At 32.6% G+C, this 16,608-nt stretch overlaps 1 protein-coding gene across 23 annotated transcripts in view; it reads right to left on the bottom strand.

Annotated features, from left to right (window-relative positions):
• The window catches only part of VPS13B (vacuolar protein sorting 13 homolog B), a 915,151-nt gene that overhangs the window by 738,878 nt on the left and 159,665 nt on the right, over positions 1 to 16,608 (bottom strand). For all 23 annotated transcript variants that reach the window (XM_063669399.1, XM_054497603.2, XM_054497598.2 and 20 more), the window contains exon 16: positions 13,057 to 13,181. In XM_063669399.1, the coding sequence (XP_063525469.1) occupies positions 13,057 to 13,181 (125 nt within the window). The remainder of the gene's footprint in view (positions 1 to 13,056; positions 13,182 to 16,608) is intronic.

The raw sequence follows: 16,608 nt of genomic DNA, 5'->3' as shown, positions 1-16,608 counted from the left end.
AATTCCATCTGAGCATTTCAATATGTATGTTGAACTTTATACATATCAAGCTCCAGAGTAAGATTTCATGCAAAGAAAAGATTCTTCAAAAAAAAGAAAAACAAACAAAAACCCCATTAACCTATATAAACTTCAATATACCATCAATAGAGCAGCAGCGGGGCATAATGTCCCAACCTAGTGTCTAAATTCAACAAAAGTGCTGATGTTAAATAAGAAGAAAATGGCAACAATATGAACAAAAAGGTGTAAATGTGACATATATCTTTGTATTAAAAACCATGAGTTCATTCTGATACCTCCAATTCAAATACAATACCAAGGTGAATTATAGTCTTCCTCCTCTTTTTTTTCCATGACAGCCTACCATTAAATATAGTCTTCCTCAGCCAGGTGCGGTGGCTCACGCCTCCAATCCCAGCACTTTGGGAAGCCAAGGTAGGCGGATCACCTGAGATCAGGAGCTCGAGTCTGGCCAACATAATGAAATCCAAAACCCAGTTTCTACTAAAAATACAAAAATTAGCCAGACATGGGGGTGGGTTCCTGTAATCCCAGCTACTCAGAAGGCTGAGGCAGGGGAATCTCTTGAACCTGGGAGAAAGAGGTTGCAGTGAGCTGAGATTGCACCACTGCACTCCAGCCTGTGTGACAGAGCAAGACTCCGTCTCAAAGAAGAAATAAATAGATAAATAAATATAGACTTTCTCTTTAACATATTTGTAACTACTTCTCCACAGGTGAAATACCTGGATACCATTACTCTGAATAAGCCTACTTATTTAGTCAAGCCTAGAATACACAGAAAGTGCTTTAAGAATTGCTTAATTCATATCATTAGTTGCTAACTCATTCCACTGCAAAAAAGCAAACAGATTTCAATTTTGTTTAAATTCCTTTTTTCTTTAGGTAAAATTTACAAACAGTAAAATATAAAAAGAATTTTATATTCTTTTTATATATTCTAAAAACTGTAGAATTTCATGAATCTTGACAAATACTCATACCTGTGTTGTAACCCTCACCCCAAAAAGATACTGAAATCGCCATCTCCCCAGAAAATTCCCTGTGTTCTTCCCAATGAATCCTTCCTCCTTCATCCTCCCAAAGGCAATTTAGACTTTTTTCCACTACAGATTAATTTTGCCGGTTCCAGAAATTCATATAAATAGAATCATACCATGTTTCTGTTGTGCCCAGTTCTTTTCACTCAGGAAACACAACTGTATATATCAGTAGTTCATTATTTTTTATTGATGAGTGGTATTTGTTGTTTAAATATACCACAATTTATTTAATCTCCAGGGTTATTTCAGTTTGGGATTATTTTGAATAAAGCTGTTGTGATCATTCTCAATGTGGTTTTAATCTGCAATTCCCTTATGTATAGTTGTTGGTTTCTTTTTTATGTGTTTGGTGACCCTTCCTTTGTGAAATGTCTGTTCAAGTCTTTTGCCCATTTTTTAATTGGTTGTCTTTTTTTCTTATTCAACTGTAGGATATTTTCATATATTCTGTATACAATAATTTTTTCAGATGTTTTGTGCATCTTTTTACTCAGTCTGTTCCTCAGTTTATTTTCTTAACTGCTTTATAGAAGTTTATAAATTTATTAATAGATTATACCTATTATATTAATACATGTGATTAAAAACAAATTTTTCCTTTTTTGGCATGTCAAATAAAACTTTATACAATCTTTGAGAGAAAGGTGACCTATCAATTTTATAAATGTGTGTTCACTGAAAAAAGTCAGAAAAAAATAAATATGCAATAGTAATAATCACAGCTAACATGCATAAAGAACTTGTTATGTGTCAGGCACTATTCAAAGCAGCTCATATTTGTTAACTCATTTAAGCCTCAAAATAACTCAAAGGTAAGAATTAAGAATTGCCCCTTTTACAAACGAGGAAACTCAGACACAAAGGCTTTCTCAGCCACAAGGCTAGGAAGTGGCGGAGCCTATATTTAAATGCAAGGAATCCAGTTCTGAGGCCAATGCTCCTAACCACTATAATACATAAACCACACATTACCTACCACCCACATAACACCATCACAAACAATTTAGCAATAGTCCAGCCTTTTTACCTGTGCAAGCATATTTTTTGTTCACATTAATAGACTAACTCTGTATCCTCTGTTCTGTGACCTTTTTTCACTCAATATTTATCATGAGAACCTTTCTATACCAATAAACATATTCTACAACACAATTTTAATGGCTATTCTACATATCGCTAACTGGTATGAGTGTAACATAATTTATACAACCTGTTTTTCATTATTTGGTATTTACATTTTTCCATTTTATCATAACTAATTATTGGTCATTCGCTTAATTATATCTAAGGACAAACTCCTAAAAATGGACATGCTAGTAGAAGATATTCATGCTTACAGATTTTGATGGATATAATCAAGCTGTACAGCAGAAAAGTTGTAAGGATCTGTCATATTAAATTTCCACTACTGGTGTCACAACCCTTAACATTCTGAATATTATATTCATTTGACAGTACACAAAAAAGATGGCTAATTCTACATTGTTTAAATCGTTATTTCTCTACTATTAAGGCTAAAAATTATTCAGGTTATACCTACTTACGTTGCTTTTATTTGTGAATAGACCACCTCTCCAATTTAATCTCTTATCTATCTCCCTTTACTATGTTGCAGTCACACTTGACTTCTATCTGTCCTTCATATGAACTATATCTATTTCTACCTCGAGACCTGCACCAGCTATTCCCAACAATTGCAACACAATTTCCCAAAATCGTTGTATGGCTGCCATTGACTGGTCATCTAGGTTGGAGTCAAAAGTCACATCCATGTAACAGACCTTCCCCGACCATTTTAGACAAATAAACTCCCCAAAACACTCATTTTCTATCCCATTGGCCATAATTTTTCTTATTACCCACCATTATCTGAAATGCATGTATTTGTCTTAATGAAGTGTTGGCTCTACCTCTTCAGAATATTGGCTCCATGAACCAGAGACAAGGTCTATTTTGTTTACCACTGCATTCCCAGCATGTAGAATGATGACTGGAATTTTACTATGGACCCAATAAATATTTATAAATGAGTTGCAGCATGAGTTGTAAGTCTCTGGAGGGAATGGCCTATATACTATACTTGCTAGATATGAGCCAAAAAGTGGTGCTAGTACTATGGAATATGGAACAGCTTAAATAATGGTTAACTGATGTGTGGTAGCAAACAAACAAAATACAAAAGAAGTAAGATGCCTCTACATTATCTCATCTTCTAGACAAGTTAATTTAAAACAGACAATTCATCTACTTAAAATAAGAATGTGTAACTGCTCAGGAAAAAAAGGAGATGAAGTGTGTTTATACAATATATTTTATATATGTAATTAATAACTTTCAAATATTACCTTGAGAATTCTGAATAGGAAAAGTCACTAAAATTTTAGTTTAATTTAAGTAACTAACATCACTGATTTTCACTTTGGCCAAGAGTAAGTTTTGCATGTATAATGTGAGCTAATAGGAGATAGAACTTGATTGTCAAAAAAGCATACAATCTAAAACCTCATAAATCAGAAAACCAAAAAAAATTTGAAATTGTTAAAGAAACAGCCAGATGCATACCAATAAATATTTACTCATGTCTACAACAGATGCAAGGTTTTCAAGATAAATGTGCCCCACAGAAAAAGAGATGTTTCTTATGGAGCTTAAAATAAAACGAGTGGGAAAGGCTACTAAATAATCACACAAAGCAGTGTAAAATCACTTCTATGAAAAGTACAATGAAAAACAAGAACATTATCTCATATTTTAAAGCATATTTTAGGGGGGGTGTGACCTAGTCAGAAAAAGTATCAATTGGACTAGCATCTGGAGTCAGTTACAGTTATTTAGGATACAGAATAGTAAAACAATGATAGCGAACAATTTGGTAAAAGGAGAGAAAATTTTTAAAAGCAAGAAGGAGGGGACAGAGAGGAGGACATTTCAGATGCGTCTAGAAAGCCAAGCAGGGGCCAGACCATAGAGGGCATCAAAGAATATTTTAAAGCTTTTAAACTTTACCATATAAGCTGTAAGAAGCAAAGTATTCTAGTAAAGAGGTCATAATTAGATCTTCCAAAAACAAGCCAAACAAACAAACAAACTTGGCTGCAGATGTATGAATTAGCCAGTATTTAAGAACACCTGTCTAAATTCTTAAAGTATCAAGAAAAGAAACACAAAGACCAAGTGGTATTCACACTCCAAGGCCTACAACACAACAGTTTTAACATGATAGGCACCAAAATTTTTTTTTAATGAATAAATGACTCATTAGTCAGTTGAAACCTGAACAACGCTAAGTATTAACAGATTCTTCTAAGAAGCTGGCAGTATTTTTTAAGTTATAAGTCATAATGAAGAATACAAAGTTCTTATCTAGAACCTGCTATTAATAGCTATTAATCAACATGCTATTAATAGTTCCAACATCAATTAATCAAAAGATATCTAGGCCGGGCGCAGTGGCTCACACCTGTAATCCCTGCACTTTGGGAGGCCGAGGCAGGTGGCTCACTTGAGGTCAGGAGTTCAAGACCAGCCTGGCCAACATGGGGAAACCCCATCTCTACTAAAAATACAAAAATTAGCCAGGTGTCATGGCACACACCTGTAATTACAGCTACTCGGGAGGCTGAGGCAGGAGTATCGCTTGAACCCAGGAGATAGAGGTTGCAGTGAGCCGAGATCGTGCCACTACACTCCAGCCTGGGTGACAGAACAAGACTCTGTCTCAAAATATAGAAAAAATAAAATAAAATAAAATAAAATATGTCCAATGCAAGCGATTTTATCTCTCTAGGTCTACCATATCACCTTCCCTAATCCTCCATTTCCAGATCTATAAAATAGAAATAAGGATACCTGTTTATTTCAAAGGTTGGTTGTGAGTATCAAAAAATTTCCTGTATGCAGTGAAACTTAGTTAAGTACAAAATGCTATACAAGGGGATTATGATGCTATTATTAGAAATTTTCTTCTGCCACTAACCTAAGCACTATCTGATCTTTTGAATATGGGAACCGCCAATGATTATTTGTTCTCACATTTCAAGTTAATATATTTAAAAAGAAATTAAATCATCAAAACACAGTTAAGAAAAAAACTTAAAGGTAGTCATAAAAAGAAAATCTAGGCTAAATTTAATAATTACTAACCAAGCCATTCCCCTTTAAAAAAAATTCATTAACAACTTAGAGTTCTTTTGCACTCAAAGAATACTATTGACTTTCACTCTCCCTCACAAAAATAATGAAACACAGGTATATTTTTTAAAATGCTGTCACTAGAATAGAATGTTGTCACAGGATAATATTTCCCACTGCTGTACACAGGCAAAGCCAAATACTGAGGAAAAGTCAATATAATTATTCTGACATAGATATAGATCATGTAGAAATATTCTCCAATAACCAAAAATCAAATTTAAAGGCAATAAACTAAGAATGAGTTGTAAATGCTCATTTGGACACCACTAAACACACTATTTTACTAAGTTTAAAACATTAAACTAGGGAATTGGAAATGGATCATATTTGCCTATACAACTTCACACCCAACTGACCATAAAATTCCATGTGGAAAATATCAAATTTTCCAAAATCACAATCAAAGGAAACTTTCTGTTCTCATTGGATCAACACTCTATTGCTTGTTAACATATGTCAAATGCTCGTTGTGCCCTTTCTAAAAAAATAAAGGGAAAAAAATCTAATATAAAGATACATACTATTTACCTATAATTGTGCTTTTTGTATCCTTTTAATTTCATACACATAGGCCATGTTTTAAAAACTATAAATGTATGTATTTTTTGACAAGTTATTTATCTAAACACATTATCAAATCACAACCAAAAACATAAGGGAAGACAGAAATTGGCAAGACCATTAACATATAGAAAGACTGGTCAGTCTTTCCAAGAAATTTATTCCAAATAATGCAGTGCCCCTATCATAGGATGGTCCATGTCATAAAAAAAGTCAAAGGCAATCTTGAATAACTGGAACCCTTCTGCCAGACTGTACAATGTCAATTTGTTTTCTGGCACTGCTTCTCCTACTTCTTATCATCTGGCACAGGTCTGTGAGCACTCATCACTTCCTTGCTAATAAATGTCCTTGGTGGCATTTTTTTCCAGATTAGGGCACTTTCATCTGCACTTAAAATCTGTTCAGGCAGATATCCTTTCTCCTCAATAATTTTCTTAATGGCACCTAGGAAACTCATCTGCTGACTAAGATGAGTTTCTTGGTAGCAGAAAGTACTTCTCCTGTTCTCTTGAAATTTTTTAAGCCAAACCTCTTTCTAAAATTGTCAAACCATCATTTGCTGGCATTAAATTCTTCACCTTTAGATCTTTCATCTTCTTTTTGCTTTAAGTTGTCACATGATGACTTCACTTTTTCTCAAATCATATTAGAGTTTCTAGTATTCCTTTCTTATAGCAATCCTGCACGCACATAAAAGCTGCATTTTCAATACAAAATAAAAAGATATTTCACAAAAAGTGAAAAGTGTTTGTGCTAGCCGGCAAAACTGAAGCAATGGTTTCACAGATTTCCTTTTATTTTTTACAATAGTCCTTATGCTGAATTTATCTCTCTTGAAAGGGCAGGCAACTGAAGCTGCAGAATTCAACCTGTGGTACACATCAAGCAACTCAACTTTGTCTTATAGCATCATAGCTTTTTTCTGCTTCTTGGAACCACTTCCAGAATCACCCTTGTGTGGACCCTGTGGTGTTATTCAAGGTTTGCAGGGCTGGGTGTGGTGGCTCACACCTGTAATCCCAGCACTTTGGGAGGCCAAGGTGGGCAGATCACTTGAGGCCAGGTGTTCAAGACCAGCCTAGCCAACAAGATGAAACCTCGTCCCTACTAAAAATACAAAAATTAGCTGGGTGTGGTGGCACAAGCACCTGTAATCCCAGCTACTCAGGAGGTTGAGGAACGAGAATCACTTCAGCCCAGGAGGCAGAGGCTACAGTGAGCCAAGATCATGCCACTGTATTCCAGCCTGGGCAACAGACTGAGACTTCGTCTCAAAAAAAAAAAAAAAAAAGTTTATAGTATTTTACAGTATTGCACTAAGCCCAATGACAAATATGTGAGAACTGTGACAGATCACTTTCTATTGCAATACACAGTCATATTGTAGAGAGGAACTGCTCAGGGACTGCTCACATGGACATGCTTACTATCACACAGCATTTTAAGAAGATACAACACAAAAGCTCACCGCAGTAGCAACAAAAGGTGGCTACGAAATTATTATAGTAGTACACCATGTAGTACTACAGTTAACTTTATGCAGTTATGATTTAATACTGCATCTTTATGTTTGTTTACATTTCTATCAGCTCTGAATGGTGCCACATGTGGTCCCTAAGCATTTGTGTGCGTAAGTTTTAACAAATTTTACCTTTTTGGTTTTGGGGTTTGAAACAGACAGGGTCTCACTCTGTCACTCAGGCTGGAGAGCAGTGGCATGATCATGGCTCACTGCAGTCTCAATCTCCCGAGCACAAGTGATCCACCTCAGCCACCTAAATAGCTGAGACTATAGGCACATGCCACCATGCCTGGTTACCTTTTTATTTTTCTACAAGTGGGGTCTGGAACTGTTGGGCTCCAGGAATCCTCCCACCTTGGCCTCCCAAAATGCTGGAATTAGAGGCGTGAGCCACCATTCCTGGCCAAATTTTAACTTTTTATAATAAATTTTTGTATAAGCATGGTAGTAAATAATAAAATATACTAAAATACACATAAATTGTATGCATTCATAACATACCTAACTTTTTCTTCATTATTTTGATATTTCAGGCTAAATGGTTCATCTGCAAATTTTCAAATTGTTACAAATCTCAAAAAAATTTTCCAATATAGTTATTGAAAGAAATTGAACCCACACAGTTCAAGCCCATGTTGTTCAAGCTGTACATGTTAAAATACCTGATAAGAAATCAAGTTTTTAGAAAAGCTTGCATTAAGTCCTGAATCATCAAATGCACACTACAACATCATTTAACAATTGAAGAATGTTTTCAGAGCTGGTAAATAAAAAATATATTTAATTTATCCAATGGGTTTTTTCATTTATCTGCAGGAATCTATATTTCAATTCCTATCACTGTTTGCGCTACTCCTAATTCGATGGTTTTCAGTTCAAACATGAATCATTAAGAAAAAGTAAAAATGCTGCATCCACTGAAACATTAAAAATAATAAATAGAAAAATGTTAAGTAATCCAAAAGTGTTATGCTATCAAGAACTATTTAAACACCTCCTTTCAAGGCTCAGTACAGCAAAAAGGATGATTTTATGATTCAATTTTAAAAGACAATCTACGTGGAGCAATTTTTCTCTACTTAAAATTCCCTTAATTAAGAGAATGTTTATTCTCTATTGCCATGAGGGGAAATAACTTGCCTATTTTGTTTATTGATGCATCTCCAGCCAGGACCCTGCAATGTGGTTCCACACAGTGGAAGAAAATACTTGCAAATCGTATATCTGATAAGGGATTAATTTACACAATACATAAAGAACTTCTACAACTCATGGAAAAAAAACTAATTAAAAATGAGCAAAGGACTTGAATAGATAGGACATGAAAAGATGGTCAACATTCCTAATCATTAGGAAAATGCAAATTAAAACCACAATGAGATATCACCTCATATTTGTTATGATAGCTATTATCAAAAAACAGAAAATAATAAGTGTTGATGAAAATATGGAGAAATTGGAACCTTTTTGCATCACTGTTGCAGGTGTAAAGTGGTGTGAAAATCAGTATGGCAGCTCTCAAAAACATAGAATTACCATATGATACGGCAATTCCACTTCTAGGTATATACTCAAAATAACTGAAAGCAGAGACTCAAACAGATATTTGTACATGCATGTTCACAGCAGCATCATTCACAATAGCTAAAAGGAGAGGTATTTGTCAATGGATAAATGGATAAACAAAATGTGGCATATACATAAAATGAATACATAAAATTCAGTCTTACAAATGAATGAATAAGGAAGGAAATTCTGCTACATGCTGCAACATGGATTAAACTTGAAAACATGCTAAGTTAAATAAGCCAGACACAAATGACAAATATGGAATGATTCCATTTAAGTGAGGTACCTAGAATAGTCAAATTTATAGAGACAGAAAGTTGAATGGTGGCACTACTGCACAATGTGAATGTACTTAATGCTACTGAATTTTATATTTAAAAATAGTTATTTTTTGAAATAGTAATAGCAATTGTTTTAAGCAAAATGGTACAGTTGATCGAGCCTTAAATCAAGAAGGAGAGGATCAAATTGAGGCACTGATATTAATTAACTGTGTGGTCTTAGGCAAGAAATTTGACCTCTCTGGAACTCAGTTTTCCCAACTTTGAAATGAGAAGATTGTAACAGATGTTAATGTTTCTTTTTTGTTCAAAACATTCCATAAAAGCACATCTTAGATGCCAGAAGCAAAGCTGAAAAATCGGTCTAATACCTATCAGGTGGAAATAAGAGAATAACATCCCATTTAAGGCTTAGTAGTTTTAAGGCATTTAGTTAAAGGGAATGTTAATCACAAAACCAGACTGAGGAACACAGTTTTGGAAGGAAGATCTATCTCCAGGTTCATTAAAAACACCCAAGTATAGCTTCTTGAGGCCTCAAACTGTGGTATTATTAAGAACAGGGCAGTTGAATAAACATCACTTTAAGCCCTGGAAGGTTACTTATTCTGTTGATAATAAGTATTACTGGCAATTTTTTTTAGACTTGAAGGTCCCAGTATCCATTAAAACTAAAAGAATTTACCCTGGTGTCATTCTGAGCTGGGGCAAATGATGCCTTCAGTTTCACTTCCAGGGAGGCAAAAGGACCAGTATCTGCCTCACCTGCCCTTCACACACCACATCAATACCACCAGCCTACCAGCACCAAGTCCTGTAACTTCTAATTAACACTGAACTCAAAGATTTCACAGAAGCATTTTTCCCCTACAAATGATCTGTTCAATAACTTCACTAGTTAAAATCAACAATTGGCACTGTGCTAAGTAAAAAATGGGAACTTAGAAGTCCCTCAATCTTAAAAAGAAATATGTGTTTTCTCACACATTTCTCTGAGAATGAAAATGCCTCATGATATATATAAGTAATAATTATATCAGAGAAGAAACATTATTCTTAGGCTGAAATCCAAGTATAAACTTCTCATAAAAGCAAACTTTGATTAAATAAAAGAAAGAAATTTAGAGCTGCCCAATAATGGTTGGCCCAGAAAGTAGCTAACATCCTTGAATAAAATGTTCAAGCAGTAGACAGATGGCTATAAACCAAAAGTATGTCATAAAGACTCAGTAATTGGGATAATATCTAAGATTCCACCTAATGCTAATATCCACAATTTTAAGATCAGAATTACAATAATATCTACATACTATTAACTAATACTAGCAGAGTTCAGATTTATTAGCTAGCCTTTCGCTCCATGGAAATTTACTTTAACCATAGGCAAGAAGCATACTGGGCCTTAAAAACTGATTAACAGAAGATTATATATGTCCCCTTCACTCCTTCAAGTAATAAAACAACCAAAGATGTTCAAATCAGGCAATCCTCCATGAAAATCTTGTGAGGCCAGTGTGTGACTTTGGACAACTTATTTAACCTCTCTGAAAATTAGAAAGAGTTTATAAGAGAGAATATCATCTTATCTCACAGGACTGTCATGAACTTTAACTAGGTACCTAGGACTGTATAAAACAGTATAGTATGCTCTTTCAGATTATATCCATTCCTCAATAGCCTGCTTAAAAATTACCCCTCCATGTTTTCCATGACTTTCTAAGCCAATATACTATTTCTATACTCCAAACTTCCAAAATATGTTGCATATATTTCTCTACAAATAAAATCACACATTTGAACCCTCAATTATAGGACAAAGTGAATTTGAGACTATATTTTTGTTAGACTTTAACAAACACGAACATGAAGAAATGGGACTAATGAATATTTGATTAACTGGTTTAACTATTTTTAAGTGTTCATATTAAAACACTTTGATATCATTGCTCATGGACAAGTCTAAGGTAGAGTAACTTTCCAAATTATTTGCCCACTGTATGCAGTGATAGATACATGGATATCTGTCTCATCCATTAATGTCCAATTCTAACAGGACCTCATCTCATCAGCTATCTCTGACGTCCCAGGGAAACTGTCTGCTTTCTTTAAACTTATAGGACATACTGCTTAAGCAGTATTTTATTGAATTCAAACTGCACTAAAACCAACCAGTATCTCAATTTATTAAGTTTTGTCTTTATTTTCAAGTTAGAGTTACTAAAGTTTTTTTTACATTTATTAAGAAATTTTCAAGAAACTATTTCAAATCAATATACTTCTATAAAGCATAGCAAAAATATCACTGAAATAACATAGAAGTAGTCTTAACTACAAAAAAGCAAAACACATCCAAAAAATATTGGCATTCTGTGATCTCATGCTTTCAGTATTTAATTGGAATATTATTTCTAGATGTCTGCAGGCATATTTTAAGTAACATTTGACAGTATTCATAATACCCTCTTTGTATCCTTCAAATAAGCCTTACTTATTTCAATATTGATTTTATATAAAGGCTATAATCATTTTGAAAAATGTGGACTTTTTTAAAGAAATTAAGAATTTTCTATAGTAAATGGCACTGTTTGCAATAAAACTATTTTAGTCCTAGAAATGATAAATTAATCAGCACATAATGGAGAAAATAGTTTTCACAAATACCTATTAAAATTGATATTACCATATCAACTGTGACATATCCCAGTTTATTTCTTAATAGATCAGAATATAAAACTTGACTCAAATGCAACACACCATGTATGCTAATAAAAAGTTAAATCTATCTCTATATAACATAATAAATGACATGTGAGAGGTATGGAGGAGTAAGGACAAAATGAAATTTATCACTAGAAATTAAGAATAATAATTTAATAATGGTTTCACTTTATAGAGGAATTGGTACTAAGACTTAACTACAACTTTTAAAAAAATTTTCTGTATCAGCAGGCAAAGTTTCTTAAAAATATGAGTAATTATTTTATAATTTCATTTTACAAGTTATATATTATTAAAGAAACAAATTTTTAGCAACTGAAGTATTTTAGATAAGAAATTAATGCTAATTTTCTAAAGGTTATGTCATTTTTACTAAAAAACTAATAGAAAAACTATCCTGCAAAAATAAGCTTACTAATTAGAATGAGAATGCAAAAGACATATTCTAAATCACATTTTAAATTGGAAAAATGGTTCACTAAAAATTAATTTCATATATTTAAATATTATTTTATATATTTAAACAATATATTAAAAGCATTCCTTTAAACTAAAAATTTATAACTGGTAACTACTGGCTTTCTTTCTGTAAATCTCTCCGAATTTAAGGAAATGTGACCTCCAAATATAGCACTCAATTCGGAATGCAAATGGTGAGGGCTACAATCAATTTCTTACAAAATATAGCTACTAGACATGTAAATACATTCTAACTCTACGTAATGGGTACACTTTTGTCAGTGGGTATGAACATATATGAAATTATTATTTAATAGATAAATACTTTGGTCTTGAATATTAATTTATAACTTTTTAAAATCTTTATACCCACTCTTGAAAAAAAGGCACTTGCTCTTACAGTTCCTATTATAATCTCAAGTAGTATTTTACATACATTCAACATGAATTAACAGTTATTACCCTAATAACAGTTATTGCTATCACAAAAGACACTATGAACTAACAGATTTCAGACACTTATAAAAGACTTTTAGTGTCTCAGTAAAAGTACAAGTTTAGATATTTTTTTCTAAAGTTTTGTATAAAACTAGCATGGGCATAAGACAGATACATTTGGGGTTTTTTTCCCTCCTAATAAATGGAAATTAACATAAATCACATTTTAACATGTAAGACTTACCAGCATGTGGGGAGTTTCAGAAGTTTCCCATAAAGAGCAGTGCTGAAAGAGGGAATAATTGGTACAGGTAAGCAGTAAGATCCACTGCAATCCAAAGACGTCAGTCCTGCCTGGAAACCAAATATCTAAAACAAAAAGAAAAGATGCAAGTGTTCACACAGACAAAGTTTTAATAAGCACAGGATGAAATACGTCAGTTTCAATTTGCTTTACAACAGCTGCACACTAAATATGTTCCAAAGTCTTTTTCCACTTCCCAAACGATCAATATTTTCTTCTATACAATTTGACAGTAGGTCAAAATTAAGAAACTTAAATATACAGTATTTATTTCACATCCATGAAAGATCACTGCTCTTTTGACAAACTTTTTTAAGTTTCACATTTTATTTCTATACATACTCCTCATGTGGTGTTTTATTATCTGCTAAAATATACATTTTTCCATAAATATAAACCACTGACTGCATTTTCTACACTGTAAACTACAAATTTTAAACTACAAGAAAACTGTTTAAAAATGTATTTTGTCTTCAACTTGTATAATGTACATACAAAAAGGATATCGAAAAAATCCTAAAATGTTATTTCTTTCCATTTTCTTTTGTGAAAATAATTGTGGGATTGAGGTTTTAAACCCCAGGAAATTTGGTACATGGCATAAATTATTCCTCATATGTGCAAGCATGTTTATGCTTAAAGCAAGCAGATCATACTACAAAATTTTATAAGCGATCCCTGAAATTCCTGGATACTATATTTGTCATAATAGAAAGAAACAACATAACATCACATGTTACATGAAATACTGCAGAGAACTGATGATATTTCTGCTTCAATTGTTTGTAAAACAACAAAAGATAAACACCTCAGAGTGGAAATACACACATGGATACAAAACAAAGAGTTACTGTTTTCCAGTAAATGTAAAAGTAGCTTAATCTCAACATTTATCTTTAGTTACTATTTTTTATCCCTTGGGTTTATAAAGCACTGACTTCCATATCTCTAGAATTAATATCAACTGTGAAGTTCTATAATAAAATATGTTTAAAATTTCTTCATAACTGATTTTCAAAATACTATTTAATGAGCATAAAATAATTATCAATTTCTTTAAAAGTATTAAGCTACTTCCAAATAGTTTCAAAAAGCTATTATACTCCTAACATTCATCAAATTGACAATGTCAAATTATTTCTTATACACTCAGTTTTGAGTGAACAAAACAATGTTTTAGAAATAAAACATTTTTTAAAATTATATTTTCAAGGAAAACTGCATTTCAAAGTACCTACTTATGTAATTACTATCAAGGAAAATAAAAGTGATGCACCCATCAGTACCTATAACCTGCTATTAACCAATAGACAAGAAGTACAGAATTGAGAAAAAGATATGTTTCCAATACTGAAATGATTACTTAAAATCATAACTTAAAATTAAGATATTTCACATTCATTCTTTTTGAAGACCCGTTCTGAGCAACAATGTATGCAAAGTACTGCGCTGGTTTCTGTACAATTTCAGGATTTCTTATTTCCTTATAAAGGCCAAATATTCAAAGGATTCTGGAATTTACAGTTATTAATATAACAATACAAAACACTTTTTAAAAACAATATCCAACCGCCAAATATTTCGAGTTATGAATAAAGATAATATTTTATCACATCATATTACTTATGCTCAACTAAGAACGCTCTCAAAGCCACTGTCGAATTTTCCATTAAATGCCCCAACAGTATAATCACAGACACTATCTACCAACTGTACTCAGAAGGAAATTGGGTGTAGAGGAGATCCCCTGCTGGTTGTCTGCAGAATTGCAAAGGGCTTTGGGGAAACTGCATACTATTCTGTCATTTTTTTAAAAGCCTTTATTGTATTTTTGTGTTGCCTAGAGATGCTTCTAAGAAAACATTCAACCAGGTGAAAATTACAATAAAAGAGGACCTACTGGACAAAGAAGTTACCTTCTAAATATTGCCAAATTATTATGAGTCATATTTTGCTTCCTCTATTATCCACCAAATCAAAAAGAACTATTTAAAAATAAATTTTTAAACTTTCTCTTTTAAATTACAGCAATCAGATACATAGATTTACAAAACCTATATAAGCTAATAATTTGTCAACATCCCTTGACCAAGACTATAAATACTTAATCTGGAAAAAGCAGAACCAGCAGTGTAAACTGAAGTTGCTTTCATGAAGGATAGTTCACATATTCAAAAACTGGTTTGGTAAATGTTGCAAACTAATAATCTGGAGCAATAAAAATGTATGAAACAGTAAGTATAACTACCAGTAGAAATTTTAGCTAAAGGAAATAGTAAAGTTGAATAAGAGAACTTACACATCTCATTAAATAAAAAGTTAAACATGTATTGCCACCTATTTTTAAAAATCCCAATTAGTAAACAAAAATAAATACATCATCAAAATTTTAACATTTTACAACAAATGTTCTTGAATTAACATCTCAAATAGAAGAAATTGTAATGGATTTAGAAACATTATATGGCAACTTCTGTAAGATTTTGCCAAAAATTATCATAAATTAGAATCTGCTATTTTAAAAAGACAAAAGTATAAAAAGCACATGCTAACTGTAAATGACAATAAAAACATTATAATTATGATATACAATAAATAATTTTTGTTATTGCCATTATAAAACACATGGTATAATAGTATAATCAGCATCATAAAGATTTGTCCAGGAACAAATAAGCATTTCTTTCATTTCAAAAGTTGGTATGTATGCAATAATACACTGAAACACATAAAAACTGAAGAAAGAATAATAATAACTAGGGTTGTACAGGATAATAATGAACACCTTGCAAAGAAAAACTCTTCAGGGGATAAGAATGAAATCAAAATCAACCAAAGAATTTTAGAGCTCAAACTGCTTAGTGATTATTTAACTCAATCATCTCATTTTACATGCAGGAAAAATGAAGTCCAAAAGGATCAGCGACATCTTTGAACTTATATATTGATGTAACAAGGATATGATGCTTCATTTGATGTAGCTCATCTATTAACTCAAAATTTCACCCGACCTTCCTTCCTCCCTCTATTTCCTCCTTCTCTTCACCTAAAAAGGAATGGCTGATTCTCTATTTATTCTTAAAGAAAAATAAACAATCTTTCTCACAATGGTTTATTGCTGGGCACTGCATTCTTTTCTACTGGTCTATATGTCTGTGTTTACACCAGTACCACACTGTTTTGATTACTATAGCTCTGTAGTAGCTTCTGGAATCAGTAAGAGTAAGTCCTTCAGCTTTGTTCTTTTTCAAGATCGTTTTGGTTATTTGGGGTCCCTTGAGAGTCCATATGAATTTTACGATGAGTTTTTCTACTTCTGCAAAAAAACATTGGAATTGTAATAGAGTTTGCACTGAATGTCTAGAAAGGATAGCATGGACAATATTAAGTCTTCCAATTCAAGAAGATGAGATGTGTTTCCATTTATGTATATCTTTGTTTCTTTCAGCTATGTTTTGTGGTTCTTATTGCAAAAGTCTTTCACTTCCTTTG

This window comes from Pongo pygmaeus, chromosome 7 (assembly GCF_028885625.2).
Source record: "Pongo pygmaeus isolate AG05252 chromosome 7, NHGRI_mPonPyg2-v2.0_pri, whole genome shotgun sequence".
In the NCBI taxonomy this organism is placed as follows: Eukaryota; Metazoa; Chordata; class Mammalia; order Primates; family Hominidae; genus Pongo; species Pongo pygmaeus.
This window is presented reverse-complemented; position numbering and strand designations above follow the sequence as displayed.